The sequence below is a fragment of the Gossypium arboreum genome, chromosome 12, assembly GCF_025698485.1.
Source record: "Gossypium arboreum isolate Shixiya-1 chromosome 12, ASM2569848v2, whole genome shotgun sequence".
Classification (NCBI taxonomy): Eukaryota; Viridiplantae; Streptophyta; class Magnoliopsida; order Malvales; family Malvaceae; genus Gossypium; species Gossypium arboreum.
The window spans coordinates 894,291-909,833 of NC_069081.1; the positions used below are offsets into that span (position 1 = coordinate 894,291).

Below are 15,543 nucleotides of genomic sequence, written 5' to 3' on the forward strand. Positions count from 1 at the left end.
AAATGACTTCTTTTAACTACTTTTTACTTTATGCTCCAAATCTTCCATTCTTCATCAGAGACCTACAATATAGAGAAGAAAATAGCAAGTAAATCCAAACTAACTTTAGAAATGATAAAAATCAAATCAAATATAATTAATTTGAAAAACGTAGCAAAGCATTTGGAAATCAAACATTAATGGTGTACCCATTGAGGTACATAAGCAAAGTCTTTCAAGAATTAGTTAACAACGTAACATTTCTTCCTAATCTCTCCTGCATTCCCCGTGAGAACTCCAATGGCTCCCATCTTCTCCATTGACTTTGCAAACTCTTTGAAGAATTCCTTCGAGTCAAGCAACTTGTCAACAACATCGCGCGAGCTTTTGTTCGTCAGGAGGGCGGCATCGGACTGAAACAGACCCTTATTTTGCTTAAGCGTGACATAATAGTTATTATCGAATGTTATCCCGCTACCAGGATCCATCACCACGAAGGTCGTATTGTCACTGAGGCTTTGACATTGTGTCTTCAAGAAAGTGGCATACGTTGCATTCAAGGAAGGATCCTGATCTCCATTCCCAGTAAAGTTGTATAGCCTATTGCTGAAGGCATTGCAGTGGCCTACTCCGATGGTATGCCCCCCTGCGTTTGAATGATTTAAGTTGAAAAGTTTCATCTTTTATCATCTAAAATGGTTGTGCATAAGTGCATTGATACTGTACCTGATAAGACCACCAAGTCTTGCACATTAAGGCCTTTGTTAGCAAAGTTTTGGACAAGGGTGGTGAAGTTAGAGAAAGGGGAAGGAAGATTAGCCAATGCCTCGGAAATTCGCGACACCCTACTGTCTCTTCTACCGGTAAGAACTTCCCACAATGGGGTTTGACTTACTTTGAAAGAAACAGCATCCCTAGCAGCCAAGGCCAGAACATCAGCACACGATACTACGTTCGGACATTTCTTCTCGACTTCTGCTTTTATATCGTCTATGACATCGAAACCAGCAAGGGTTAGGTTCGGAATCGCATCTTTCTCGGCAGTCTTGTTAGTTGTCGAGTTCAATAGGACCGAAGCATCACAACCCTGAAAAGTGAAAACATTCCAATATCACGTAACGATTTGAGACAACTTGCAGGTTCTTGTAAATGTGGTACAAATATTTAGAAGCCTTACCCTGACAAAACAATCATGAAAATGCATTCTAAGGAACCTTGCAGGCAATGTGGGATCACTGGCAACACGTTTCTCAGTAGCATTCTTGATTATGGCTTCTGCATTAGGACATGTATTATTGTAGAAACCCTTCTTAAGGCTACCTCCATGGCAGGTCCCAACAACTCCAAATACTACCATGCAAACCAAAATGAAAGCTTGGCTCCTCATCTTGATATCTTGCTAGTTGAATGTGGGAATGGCATTGGCAAAACCAGGTGTGCCATTTTATACTTGTGGTTGGGGAATATATTCCTAAACAAGTTGCATTTAAGCAATGTATAATTTAAAGAGATTCCTTCAAAATACTACGTTTTAATATTTCTGGTACAATAATCCAAAAACATAACATCGTTAGCGTTGATGTTCAAAACTAAGACAAAAGTGAAAGACTAAGCCATCAACCTGATTAATGACAATTACGTATATAAACAAATAATATGTTTTTCATGACAAGCACGAACTTAAAAATATGTATATATAGAAGAAGTTAGCTTTATAAACATATATGAGAAGTTAGATATGGGAGTAAAAAACATAATTGACTCCTCTTTTCAGCCAATGACCGACACTTCACATGCTCATCAACCTGATTAGTTTTTTCATTCTCTTCGGGTGGTAGGAGGTGGGAAGATGTTCTAACAAATAAATAAACTAGTCTTAGTTGCCGCAGAGCCCTCGTAATAAATTGGTTCCAACTTCAAAACGTTTTCTTATATTTTTAAATATTGATGTTATATTAATTAATTTTTTCGTTATTAAAATAATTAATTTAATTGTTAAATTACACGTCAAAATTTTTATAGCTAAATTTAAAGGAAATATAATGTTATCGCATAACTTAGTTAAATTAGCCAATTATGCCATTTTTTTAATTAGGCTTATGTTTTTTTTAAATTTAGAGAAATAAACTATTTTGGAGAGAGAATGGAAAATGCGTCCAATTGAATAATTTAGCATAACTTTTATAAAAAAATTAAAAAAAAGAGTGATCGATAAAACTTTATAAAAGTTTCAAAACCTCAAAACAAAGATATTTAAAACATCTATTTTACAATATTCATATAAAATTTTCATTTTAAGTTATATCACATAAGATCTAATGTTTTATTTAACAGTTAAATTAATGATTTTAGTAACAAATGTTCTAATTTATATAAACTTGATAGTTTAAGGATCTAATAGAATGATTTAAAATTTAGGGACCAATTTAAAATGAGGGTCATAGTTTAAGATGTTTGATGTAATTAACTCAATAAATTAATAAGGATATATCCACTAACACTAGTGTAAATTTAAAGTGGTTTTACACCATTCGATAATATTTTATACCATTAATATTTTAACAATATATCAGCCATATTTCATGCTCCATTCATATAGTTCATGCAAATCAAGTTTGACATAAATTAAAATTTTTAACTATTCATTTTATATAAAAAAATTGAATATTAAATATATATTGATATAGATAGTATTTAGATCAATATGATAAAGCTATCAATTTGATTAAAATTTACATGCATAAAAATACAAATATCTTGATAAATTGTATGTAAAGATATGAAAATGTGTAAAACTAAATTTTATATTAGTACTGTAAGGTAAGTGGATCCTTTCGATATATAGACAACTATCTCTATAATAGTCCTATTTGTTTGGTCAAGTTTTGCCTGTTATAGAGAGGTGAGTATTATACATCTATAATAACATGTTATAGAGAGAGAATCGTTGTAAATTCACCATATAATTTATATCGTAAATTTCTAATAAATAAAAAAGTGAGAATTATGTTCAAAATGAAAGAAAATGAGAATCGAATCAACAAAATTAAAAGATGTATAATATGTGCATATATTATTCCTTTTATGTATATTTTATTTTACATTCTTTCACATGATTAATTATAAAGTTTATAAATCTAACAAGTTCAATTGATTAATGAGTTGTCAAATTAAATTATTTAATTTATCATAAGTTAGTAAATTCGAGTAATCAATTTGAAAGTTTATTGAATTGATATCTTTAAGGCATAATGATTTATTTGGTCCTCCAACTTTACAAGATTGTCATTTTAGACATTCATTTTATTTTTTTGCCTCTTTTAGCCTTTAAACTTGTGTTATTTGTCAAATCACCTCAAAATTGATGAAAAAGTTAATGATTGTTAACTTTGCTTATGTGGTATCCATGTGGTAGTCCACATATATGCCACATAAATAAATAATTAATTTTTTTAAAATTAAAAAAAATATTTTTTTATAACTTTTAATGATTTTAATTTTTTAAAATTATTTTTTATCAATTTTTTAAGATTTTTAAAGTTTTAAAAAATTAATTAATTGCTGACATGACATGCACGTATATGTCACATCAGTAAAGTTAACAAACATTAACTTCTCTCCATTTTAAGGTGATTAAACTAGGGGTGAGTATTCAATTGAGTTAAGTCGAATTGAGTCAAAAAATTCCGAGTTAGTTGAGTTGATGAATCCTATTTTAGCAACCGAACTTAATTTGAATTTTTTTCCAAATCAAATCAAATCGAGTCAAAAAATTTTGAGTCAAGTTAAGTCGAGTTAACGAATCCTATTATTTATACTCAATGTTGCGTTTACATGGACCGATTATTTAACTAATAGATGAAGTACAATATTATTTAATTACATAAACAATATATTGATTTTGCCTTTTAACTTAATGGCTAAATATTCATCAAAATGACGTAGTTTACTTTTTAACTTAATGGTTGACTTTTAGCTTTAGAAAATGTAACATTTATCAAAATGACATAGTTTTGCCTTTTTTTATTTGGATTTTCAGATAACTCAAATTGTGCAATTCATATTCGAGTTAAACCGAAAATTTTGATTTTTTATTCGAGTTGACCCGAATAACTCGATTAACTTGAATTATTTAATTCAAAATTTGAATTTTTTAATCGAATTTTTTAATTGAATCGGATTTTGCTCATCCCTAGATTAGACAAACAACGCAAGTTCAAGAGTTAAAAGAGGCAAAAAACTAAATGGAGGGCTATAATGATTTTTTTTTGTAAAGTTGGATGGCCAAATAAGTCATTATGCCTATCTTTAATTCTACTCATTGAAGATTATTTAATAAAATATGATTAATAGATTTTTTACGTGAAATATAATCGTTTTAATGAAATAATATTTTAAATAATATCATTTTATTTAATAAATTATAATTAATAGGCTTGCTTATATGAAATAGCTACAAATTTACTTAAAATTTTAGATTTTGCTATAGAGAACTAATTTAATAAAGAACATACTTCATAACTATGGATGTTGTTGTTATAAGCAAAAAAGCTGTTATAAAGGGTTAAAATAAAACATTAAAAAAATCAATTCTTCTATAAATTTGGTTGTAATAGCGAAACATTGTTGCAAGTGACTATTATAGAGAGAGTTGACTGTATATGTTAATTAGAGATGACAATTTAGATTGTGAATTTGGATATTCATAGATATTTGATTTACTTTTTGTGGATTTGGATATTGCGAATTCAGATAATATTCAAATTTAAATTTTAAAACTGCTATCTAGATTGAAATCATGTAAACAGATACTCGAATATCCATTATTCAAATCTGAATTGCTTATTCAAATAACATATGCGAATTTGGATAACCGAATCCATTGGTTATAGAATCCTTGTAATTTTGGTTATACATAAATAAAAGAATTTTAGTGGATTCAAATTCAAATTTTTATAAATTTGAATATTCGAAAAATGATTGAAAAGTTGAAATTGATTTTCTTGTGGATTCACATACCAGACAGATAATAGTATTTAACTCAGATTCATATTTGGATAGTAATACCCGAATAATTTGTAAATAATAAAAGAATTTAGATTTTTACCCAAATTTGCATATTCAAATTTATATAATCCAGCAAACGTGAATTCTAATGAGAATTAAGTCAAGAACCCTTTGCTTAAGTATGATTACTGGTAACAACTTCTAGTTGAAGATTCCGATAGCCAAGGGCAAAGCTAGTAATTTTAGTATATCATTTGAAGGTGTTGGAAAAGGTGCAACAATGACACTTGTGCTTTCCAAACACTTAACTTAGCTCTAGAGATGCATCTATGTCATTGATTCTAAATTTAGGTTAATTCGACACAATTTATTGATTGCTAACCACTATTTATGAATTTAGGTTGAATAATTAATTTCGTGTACTCTTTATATTTATTTACTTTATTAACGTTTGACTTATATTAGTTAGTTGAGAGAGTTGAGTAAATTGATTGAAGTCATTTATATATTTTTTTGGGTTCAATTCTTGTAATATTTGCTAATGGATTTATTTCATTGTAATTATTACTTGAGAACGATACTATGTACTTGCTGTTATTGGGCGAGCAATAGGAAATATTTTCCGGGCTTTAACTATTATCATTTTTTAATTGAATTTTTATATGTTGTTTGCTACCAATTAATTACACCGAAAAGATTTTTGTTGATTCATTCTATATTAAAGACTTTATTGAGCTGAATTCAAGGAGTTAAAAATTTACATTTTTTTTGTATTGTTTTAGCGATCATACCATTATATAAGAGATTATATATAGGAGTGAAGTTACAATTTTATGAGTGGGTTAAACTTAAATAATGTCTTGTATAAAGAGTTAAAGCCTTATAGATGTGAGAAGTTTTCGAATTCCGTAACTAAACTTCTATGTCCATCTCATATTGTTATACTATTATTTAATAAGTTCAGTTACAATTAAACGTCAACGAATTCGAACTCCAAAGTCCTTAATGTAATTTCAATAGAGTTTACACTCAAGGGTTCAAACATATCTCAAAGTGTACTATTGCCATAGAAGCTTAGACCATCTTCAAGAATGCTGATAGAAGAACCAATACTCAAGCAGTCCAAGCTTCAGATTTTGACAATGAGACCTTGTCTGAATTATATGTAAAGCTGTGTGATATGACAAATTAGGTATTTGCTTCTGGTGAAGAGTTCCAATTCTAAGCTAATAAAAAGGATCCCGAGATTTTTACTTGAATATTTTGCTATCAGAGTAATTTTCATAAAGAAGACGACATTTATAATATGAAGATTGATGAGCTCATTGGTTGATTGCAGACCTTTGAGATAAATGTTGATAAGAAAGAGTGAGAAGAATATAGAACTTGACGTTACAACAAAAGGTGAAACTACCAGTGAAAATTTGAAGGAGTAGTTGGTAAGTCTAGTTGCAACTTAACGTGGATTTGAAAAGTAAAATCAACGATGATAGTTGCTCAACGAGTAGATTCCATTTCTTTCTCTCCAAATTTTAGTAACAATTTAACACATTATTGCAACGAAATAAACCATATGTGGTCCACTGAGGTACATGAGCAAAATCTTTCAGGAATTAGTTAACAACGGAACATTTCTTCCTAATCTCTCCTTCATTCCCTGTGAGAACTCCAATGGCTCCCATCTTCACCATTGACAGTGCAAACTCTCTGAAGAATACTTCTGAGACAAGCAACTCATCAACAATGATGCGCGAGATTTCATTCGTTATAAGGGCGGCATCAGACTGAAACAGACCCTTGTTTTGCTTAAGTGTGACATAGTAGTTATTATCAAATGTTAGCCCACTACTAGGATCCATCGCCACAAAGGTCGTGTTGTCACTGAGGCTTTTGCATTGTGTCTTCAAGAAAGTTGCATAGGTTGCATTCAAGGAAGGGTCCTGATCTCCATTTCCAGTAAAGTTGTATAGCCTGTTGCTGAAGGTATTGCAGTGGCCTACTCCGATGGTATGCCCCCCTGCATTCAACTTTCTGTAAGAACTTTTGGAAAATTGCATGATCAACTTCTTCTAGTTATGTTTTCTTATTATGAATTAAGTTGAAAAGTTTCATCTTTTATCATCTAAATGTTGTGTATTGATATTGTACCTGATAAGACCACCAAGTCTTGCACATTAAGGCCTTTGTTAGCGAATTTCTGGACGAGGGTGGAGAAGTTAGAGAAAGGGGAAGGAAGATTAGCCAATGCCTCGGAAGCTTGTGAAACCGTACCGTCTCTTCTACCGGTAAGAACATTCCACAATGCTTTTTGGAACTGCAAGTAATTAAATAGTTAAATGCATTTAGTTATCAACGCCATCTTGTAAGGGTTTTGGTTTAGCCTACTTTGAAAGAAACAGCATCCCTAGCAGCCAAGGCCAGAACATCAGCACATGATACTACATTCGGACATTCTTTCTCGACTTCCGCTTTTATATCATCAATGACATCGAAACCAGCAAGGGTTAGGTTCGGAATCGCATCTTTCTCGGCTGTGTTGTTAGTTGTCGAGTTCAATAGGACCGAACCATCACAACCCTGAAAATTTTCCAATAACATGTAATTTAAGCATTTATGATTAGGGACATTTTGCAGGTTTTTGTAAATAGGCTACAATATTTAGAAAGCCTTACCCTGACAAAACAGTCATGAAAATGCATTCTAAGGAACCTTGCAGGCAACGTGGGATCATTGGCAACACGTTTCTCCGTAGCATTCTTGATTATTGCTTCCGCATCAGGACACGTATTATCGTAGTAACCCTTCTTAAGGCTACCTCCATGGCAGCTCCCAGCGACTCCAAATACTACTATGCAAACCAAAATGAGAGCCTGCTTCCTCATCTTTGAACTGTTTCCTCTGCTATAAGCAAGTCAATGTAAATCTAGTTGAATGTGGCAATGCCATAGGCAAAACCAGGTCTACCTTTTTATACTTGTAGCTCGGTGTATTTCCTAAGACCCAGTTAAGCAGTGTATATATTTAATAGATTCTTTCAAGTACCATGTTTTTATGTTTCCGGTACAATAATCCAAATGTTTTTTGTTTTTGAATTTTCCAAGTCAAACAATAGTATGTTTGCGAGCACGATGAAATACTATGCCAGTGGTGAGATTAAAAGTGATTACAATGTCGTATGTAAACAATATGTTCTTTTAATTAATATTAGAGCAGAATTCAGCTGTATAAACAAAAATAGGAAGCTAGAATTGAGAGTAAAGCATAATTGACTAGTCTTTCAGCCAATGATTGGCTCTCCACGAGTTCATCAACCTGATTAGTGTTTTTCTTAATTTGTTTCAGCTGCTAGGACGTGGAAAGATGTTACTTCAAAGTTCCTAATGATAATTGACTAGTCTTTCAGCCAATAATTGGCTCTCCACTAGTTCATCAACCTGATTAGGTTTTTTCTTAATTTGTTTCAGCTGGCTAGGACGTGGAAAGATGTTACTTCAAAGTTCCTAATGTTCTTACATATGTAACTATCATCAACAAATAACTATGTGTTTATATTAATTTATTTCATAAATTGACCCGAAGATGCAAGGCTTGAAACTGGAAATTGACTGGTGAGGGCGTCATCTTACAACCAAATGTAATCATTTCTTTCATGTTCGGGGGTTTCTCGTTTACCAGTCATTGTCATTTTATCTTTTCCCCAACAACACAGCTCATGAAGTTTTACAGCATCATTAACAATTAGTTCAAAGCACAAACAACAAACACAACTAGCGCAACTCGAATCCAAGCCACATCTGGAGCGGTGAACACCCTTGACCTTTGTATCATTTTAATTGTATATAACCTGATTTAAATATTTAATTTTGTAGCTTTTATTATTTATTTGCATTTTTAATATATATATATATTTATTTTTTTATTTTATGAATTTCTTTTTTTTTGAATTATTTAAAAAATTATCATTATTGATTTGACGGTTTAATCGATTGAATCGAGAACCGGTGAAAAGAAACCAAAAAACTTAATAAAATGAAATAAAACTAAAATGGAACTTATTGAGCCAAGTTCACGGTATCCAAGATCCACACCGTGGCCTTGGAAGACAAATTCGAGTTTCTTCATTTTTTTTTCTAGCATTTTCTCATTCCACTTCTTTCTTTCGAATCCATTTGTCCTTCCTTGAACTTAATCTAATGGCTACACAAAATCTTAAAGTAAATCTAAAACTCATTTTAAAACTAGTTGTAAAATGGATATAATGGCTCAAAACTAACTAAAAATCATTCATGAACAATATAAATGTGAGCGAATTAAGGCCTGAAATATGTAACAAATATTTACTCATAAAAAAATTCAATTTCTGCTTTAGAAGTTCTGATGTGATCTAGTTTCTTTTAGCAGTCTTGATGAATCTTGATAAAACTATCCAGAGTTTCCTTACGTGGCTAATTCATCTGATCATGTACCAATTTCACAACCTCATGTTGCTTATATCCATAATTGGTGAGGAATTTATATGCATTGGGACTAAATTGAAATTGAATATTAATGAAATAGAGATCGTTTCAAAATCAAGGCTCAAATTTGAAAGTTATAACTATTTCGGTTTTAGAGACTAAATTGAATAAAATATAAAACTTTAGGGGTATCTAAATAATGAAATTGAGTTGATACATGTTTATAATTGGATGAAATAAGAGAGTTGAAATTGATAAATTGAATTGAATACTTGTACAAATCAGAAATTGGACCAGATCGGAAATAATTGGGGAAAAGCCAAAATTGTTGGATAGTCCTTAAAGTTTCAATTTGTCTGTTGATTTAACCAGGTATGTTTATAAGGTATGGTTATATTTACTTGCAATATATTCTTGAATTTTGAATTCGTTTTTGTGTGATTGTAATTTGAATTGTTTTACAACAATTTGGTACAATAAGGTGTGTTAGAGACCAAAACGTAAAGAGATGATATAATAAATTGAATATGATGAATTAAAATTTGAGATATTTAATGAATTGATAATTAATTATGACTGATCAAATAGTATTGGTATGAATTTGTTTGATTATCAAGATATAGGATTAAATCGAATAATTCGTAAAATATGTAGGACCCTATAATTTAATTTGATTTGTATGGAATTTTATGTTATACCATTACTGAATTATTATTTGTAGCTAAAAACAACGCATAATCATCGAAAGAGAAAGGAAATGTAAAAGCTGACAACGAGTGACGCGAGCTTTCGATTTATATTTCTATAACTCAACTCATTTTAATTGTCGCATGTTTCTGTTGTCAATTATATTATTTTTCCTTATTGCAAAGGATGGGAAAGTATTCTGCTGAAGATGGAAAAAGTATGGCCAGCTCGGATTAGGTGATGTGATCCATCGGTACATTTGTCACGCCCCAAAATATAGGGGAATAATTGAAATAATTAACTAAGAAATGAATTATGCTTGATGGTTAAATAGTTAATGCATTTCCTAGTGGTCTTAGGTTTAAATTACTCTTTTTTCATTTCTTTTCCTTTTATTTTCAGCTAACTAGGATGAAAAGCACTAGGATGAAAAGCACACTAAAACAAATAATGTCATGAGTTTGAGCCACTCGAATCGTAACTATTTACTCCAATTTTTCCCATTTAAACATGGGTTTTGTTTTCTCTTCTAACCCCAATAAGAATTTTTTCTTCTCTCTCCCTAGTTTTTCTCATCTTTCTTTCCTTTCCTTCTTTTTTGCATCAATTTTTACATCTTTTTGCTACTGAACATTTTTACTTTCTTGAATTAAATCATTCTCGTTTAATTATTCTTCTACTGATTTTGTATTTGACGACAATCGCATTACAATACTTGCCAAGAAATGGTAAAAGCATCTCGTTTTAGAGTTTAGATCCAGAATTTCTGTAATTTTTCTATCTGGCACTATGAACGGAGAAAGTGTGAGCAGTTTATCTAAACCACTGAGTGGTTTATCCACACTGTGTTAGCAACTTTTATTTGCAATAATAAGTGGTTTATCCACACCGTATTAGCAACTTTTATTTGCAACAATGAGTGGTCTATCCACACCATACTAGCAACTTTAATCTGTAAATATGTTGTGCATCCACAACTTACTGACAGCTTATTTGCAAAAACTTTTTATAAAAAAAAACTTGGTGATTCATCCACCTTTTTTATTACTAGTGGATTATCCACAACTTAGTTTATCCACAAAAATTAATATATCATCCATTTTGACAAAATGACGTAATTACCCTTATAACACCCAAAAAAATAAAAACGACTTTATTATACAGAGTAGCTTACAAACATTAATGCATAAGCAGAGCATTTCGAAATCAAACATAAATGGTAGCTCAACAAGTGCTCTCTTCCCCAAATTTTAATAAACAATTTAAAAATGAAATGAATGAGCAATTTCTTTCGAGAATTAGTTAACCACGAAACATTTCTTCCTAATCTCTCCGTCATTCCCTGTGAGAACTCCAATGGCTCCCATCCTTTTCATTGACTGTGCAAACTCTGTCAAGAATTTCTTCGGGTCGACCAACTCGTTGACGATGTTGCGGGAGCCTTTGTTTGTTAAGAGGGCTGCATCCGACTGAAACAGGCCCTTGTTTTGCTTAACGGTGACGTAATAGTTATTATCGAATGTGAACCCACTACCAGGATCCATCGGCACGAATGTCGTGTTGTCAGTAAGGTTTCGGCATTGCGTCTTCAAGAAAGCCGCGTAGGTTGGGTTCAAGGAAGGATCTTGATCACCTCTTCCAGTAAAGTTGTATAGTCTGTTGCTGAAGGCATTGCAATGGCCTACTCCGATCGTATGCCCGCCTGCATTCAACTTTTATGTTAGCACTTTTTCGGAAATCTTTATCGACATCGAATGATCAAACTCTCTTTAGTTATGTTCTGCATTGATATTGTACCTGATAAGACCACCAGGTCATGTACATTGAGGCCTTGGTTAGCGAAATTCCGAACAAGGGTGGTGAAGTTAGAGAAAGGGGAAGGAAGATTAGCCAATGCCTCGGAAACTCGTGACACCCTGCCGTCTCTTCGTCCGGTAAGAACTTCCCACAAGGGTCTTTGGAACTGCAAATAATTACATAGTTAAATCAAATGCTTTCAATACCAAAATTAAAATCTTGTAAAGAGTTTTGGTTTAGCTTACTTTGAAAGAAACAGCATCCCTAGCAGCCAAGGCTAGAACATCAGCACACGATACCACATTGGGACATTTCTTCTCGACTTCTGCTTTTATATCGTCAATGACATCGAAACCAGCAAGGGTTAGGTTCGGAATCGCATCTTTCTCGGCTGAGTTATTAGTTGTCGAGTTCAATAGGACCGAACCATCACAACCCTGAAATGATTTCCCAATAAGCATACATGATTCAACACATTATAAATGTGGTGTACAATATTTAGAAAGCCTTACCCTAACAAAACAGTCATGAAAATGCATTCTGAGGAACCTTGCAGGCAATGTGGGATCATTGGCAACATGTTTCTCAGTAGCTTTCTTGATTATCTCTTCTGCATTAGGACATGTTTTCTTGTAGTATTTCTTCCTAAGGCTTCCTCCATGGCAGGTCCCAATAACACCAAAAACTACAATGCAAAGCAAAATGAGAGCCTGGTTTCTCATCTTTGATATCTTGCTAATTGAAAGTGTGGAATGACATTGGCAAAACCAGCTCTGCCATTTTATACTTGTTCATTTGGAATCTTTGTAATCCAGTTAGGCAATGTTTAATGTCAAATCATTATCATATTATTTATGTTCTGGTACAATTATTTTTTTCCAAAGTCAAACATTTAATTTATAAACAAACGATTTATAAGCTTTGTCTTGCTGTTTCCTTGGATGAACATAACTACATAAGCTTATAAACAAATCAAAGTAAAGTTAATGGGTAGTTTATCCTCCCAAGAAAGGCCATTTTGAACTCGGATACTTGAATAATCCCACATATTATACTTGCAGTTGACCCGAAAATGTAGGGCTTCAAACTGGACATTGATCATTTCTTATTTGTTTGTTAGGTTTTTCTCCTTCGCCAATCCAGTTTAAATATTTTCAGCAACCCAACAACTTATGAAAGATTTTAAAATGTTAGCTGTTAATTTTGTCAAACTGAGATGGAGATGAAGACTAGAAACCATTTGTTTTTTCTTTTTTAATGCAATTATTCCAACACTGTTTGGAAAGAGGTGTTAAGTCTTTGCTCATAATAAAAATTCCTTGAATAGTACAATGGAGGGCACTGAAGTTAAGAGCAAAAGCTTTGATTTCAATTGTATTGTGGTTGGTATGGGGAGCTTTCTTTTACCGGAGAAAGACGCAGTTCGTATGAGCTTATATGGTAATCTAATGACATTGCAAATAATAGACTTTGTCCAAAAATACAATCTCACATGGTAAGATAGTTGACAATTATACTATAGGAATATAATAAAATATTTAAAAAAAAATACATATCAAAATTTGAAGATTGTTTATCAAATAAAAAAAAGTACACCATCAATGTACCAAATACTCACTCAGCATAATACATTATATTATAAACATTGAAAACAAGTTGAGCTTGAACCTTGAATGTTCGAGTCTGAACTCAACTTATATCTTAAACGTACCTTTTTTTTTTTTTGCCTAAGCTCAGTTTTCAAATTTAATATTTCTGCCCAAACCCTTTCAAATGTTGAATAAATCTTCAAACTTAAGTCGGAAATCTATCCTATGAACAAATTTAATCGAAACTAAATCGATAATATACACCCTCTTCGTTATAAGGACGGGTGCAAAAAGGTTGTATGGTACACCATCTCCTCAGATAAAATTAAGTCCAGTTGCCCACTATACATCTTATTAACTTAGACAGATCAGAAGGTAGAAGCTCCAAAAAAAATTTACACTTTTTTCTCTAATTAATTAACTTTTTTAAAAAATTAAAAGATTTCTTTAATGCAGCAATTTAAAAGAGAAAATACACTGTTTACAAATTAAATAAAAATATTAAACTTCTTACTTTTTAAGTCAAAATAAATACACTTGCATTAAATGTAAGTTGAGAAAATGCTTTCATTAATAAATATTTTAAAAGCCCTTTGGAGACTTTTTTTTTTTTTAATCAATAATATCCATTTGTAACTTCTTTAACTCAGTTTAAACATTAGACTCGAATTCAGAAGATTGTATTGGTCATTGAAATGGTCTAGTAAGTCATCGAATTTTCTTTTTAAAAATAGTTATATTAAAATATTTGTTTATCTTGAAAGAAAACTTAGCCCATTTACGAAAAAACTAATGAATTAACAAAATTAATTTAGTTTAATTTTTCCTTGTACTGGTGACAACTTTCAAAACTTAGTTAATTTCCAAATTATTTATTATTCAAAATTTGCTTATAATCTAGTAGCAAAAGGTGAAATTCAACTTAATTTTAATTAAATAAAATCAGGATAATTTTATGCATAATAAATTCTAAATTTAGGTTTCAATATTCTAAATTCAAAATAACTACCATGCATGCATGCTAAGCAAACCCAAAACCAAATTCTTATGCCACAATTTGAATAAAATAATAAAGTTCCCAAAATAACCAAAATTTAAAATAATAAATTTAAAATACTTTTTAATAAAAAGATCAATTCGAACTAAGCTCTCCGTATGTCAAGTTTGTGTCCTAACATGGTGAATTGTTTGTAAAGATGGAAATAAGAGAGAGAGTGAGCTATGAAGTTTAGTGTGAGTCCAATCACAAGAAAACCAGTGCAAACAATAGACAAATCATACAGAATATTAATTCCTAGTGTAACAGTCTATTTTTTAGTAGTGTCGGAAACAGTGATTTCGAGACCACAAATCTGACGAGTGTGTACGTAAATATTATTTAATATTTACGAGTCAAATATAGTGTTATAATAAATTTTGATTTGATATTTTATATTATTTGAACAAATAATTAGGTTCAAGTGGTATATCTCTAAAGTCAAGTGGTTTTAGAAAAGAAGATATTGGGACCTCGTTTCTATAAACTGAGCCCGTAAATATTCTATTAAATATTTATGAAGTGTTATTAGGGTCATACTAAAATTTGGTTAAGAAATTTTAATGTTTAAATAATTAATTTGGTAAAAAGATTAAATTGTAAAATATGTAAAAGCTGAATTCTATTAACTAAAAGGTGAAACGGATATGAAATCTTAAACTAATGGACTTAAATGACAAATATACCATATAAAAAAGTAGTGGACAGCCATGGACATTAAATTGTTGATGATTAATTAAGTTATTAAAGGTAATATAAAAATTAAGTAAATAAAAGATGAAAGAATAACATCTTCTTTATTTTTTTTCTTCACCTTAAAGTCGAATAGCCATTGCCAAGGGGGAAGCAAGTTTCGGCCAAGCTATCTTGGTATGCATGATATTTTGTCCCGTTTTAAGTAATTTTTATGTTTTTGAGCTTGTATTAGCTTAATCTAGCTAGCTCGAGGGGCAATTTGTAAAACTGTTAAAGGTTTAGGGATTTATTATGA

General features: G+C 31.2%; 3 protein-coding genes across 3 annotated transcripts; all 3 read right to left on the reverse strand.

The window, feature by feature from the left end:
• Positions 1–221: 221 nt before the first annotated feature.
• On the reverse strand, positions 222–1,366 carry LOC108479456 (peroxidase 3-like). Its single transcript, XM_017782072.1, has 3 exons — positions 1,157–1,366; positions 706–1,066; positions 222–625 (listed from the first exon to the last, which is right to left on the reverse strand). The coding sequence occupies exons 1-3, from the start codon at positions 1,364–1,366 to the stop codon at positions 222–224; spliced, it is 975 nt and encodes a 324-aa protein (XP_017637561.1).
• A 5,233-nt stretch (positions 1,367–6,599) lies between these two features.
• Positions 6,600–7,868, reverse strand: LOC108479458 (peroxidase 56-like). Its single transcript, XM_017782074.2, has 4 exons — positions 7,659–7,868; positions 7,372–7,563; positions 7,135–7,300; positions 6,600–7,003 (listed from the first exon to the last, which is right to left on the reverse strand). Exons 1-4 carry the CDS (start codon positions 7,866–7,868, stop codon positions 6,600–6,602), a joined length of 972 nt encoding a protein of 323 aa, XP_017637563.1.
• A 3,386-nt stretch (positions 7,869–11,254) lies between these two features.
• On the reverse strand, positions 11,255–12,671 carry LOC108479457 (peroxidase 3-like). The gene is made up of 4 exons (XM_017782073.2): positions 12,440–12,671; positions 12,173–12,364; positions 11,928–12,093; positions 11,255–11,832 (listed from the first exon to the last, which is right to left on the reverse strand). Exons 1-4 carry the CDS (start codon positions 12,647–12,649, stop codon positions 11,429–11,431), a joined length of 972 nt encoding a protein of 323 aa, XP_017637562.1. The 5' UTR covers positions 12,650–12,671; the 3' UTR covers positions 11,255–11,428.
• Between the last annotated feature and the right edge of the window lie 2,872 nt (positions 12,672–15,543).

Bases quoted from the DNA above. Each gene is read 5' to 3' on its own strand.
- LOC108479456 (XM_017782072.1), bottom strand. From the start codon at position 1,366: ATGAGGAGCCAAGCTTTCATTTTGGTTTGCATGGTAGTATTTGGAGTT. The intron at 1,067-1,156 runs GTAAGGCTTCTA...TTCACTTTTCAG, and splicing joins TTCATGATTGTTTTGTCAGG to GGTTGTGATGCTTCGGTCCT. The intron at 626-705 runs GTACAGTATCAA...ATTCAAACGCAG, and splicing joins AGACTTGGTGGTCTTATCAG to GGGGGCATACCATCGGAGTA.
- LOC108479458 (XM_017782074.2), bottom strand. From the start codon at position 7,868: ATGAGGAAGCAGGCTCTCATTTTGGTTTGCATAGTAGTATTTGGAGTC. The intron at 7,564-7,658 runs GTAAGGCTTTCT...GAAAATTTTCAG, and splicing joins TTCATGACTGTTTTGTCAGG to GGTTGTGATGGTTCGGTCCT. The intron at 7,301-7,371 runs GTAGGCTAAACC...AATTACTTGCAG, and splicing joins GGGATGCTGTTTCTTTCAAA to TTCCAAAAAGCATTGTGGAA.
- LOC108479457 (XM_017782073.2), bottom strand. From the start codon at position 12,649: ATGAGAAACCAGGCTCTCATTTTGCTTTGCATTGTAGTTTTTGGTGTT. The intron at 12,365-12,439 runs GTAAGGCTTTCT...AAATCATTTCAG, and splicing joins TTCATGACTGTTTTGTTAGG to GGTTGTGATGGTTCGGTCCT. The intron at 12,094-12,172 runs GTAAGCTAAACC...AATTATTTGCAG, and splicing joins GGGATGCTGTTTCTTTCAAA to TTCCAAAGACCCTTGTGGGA.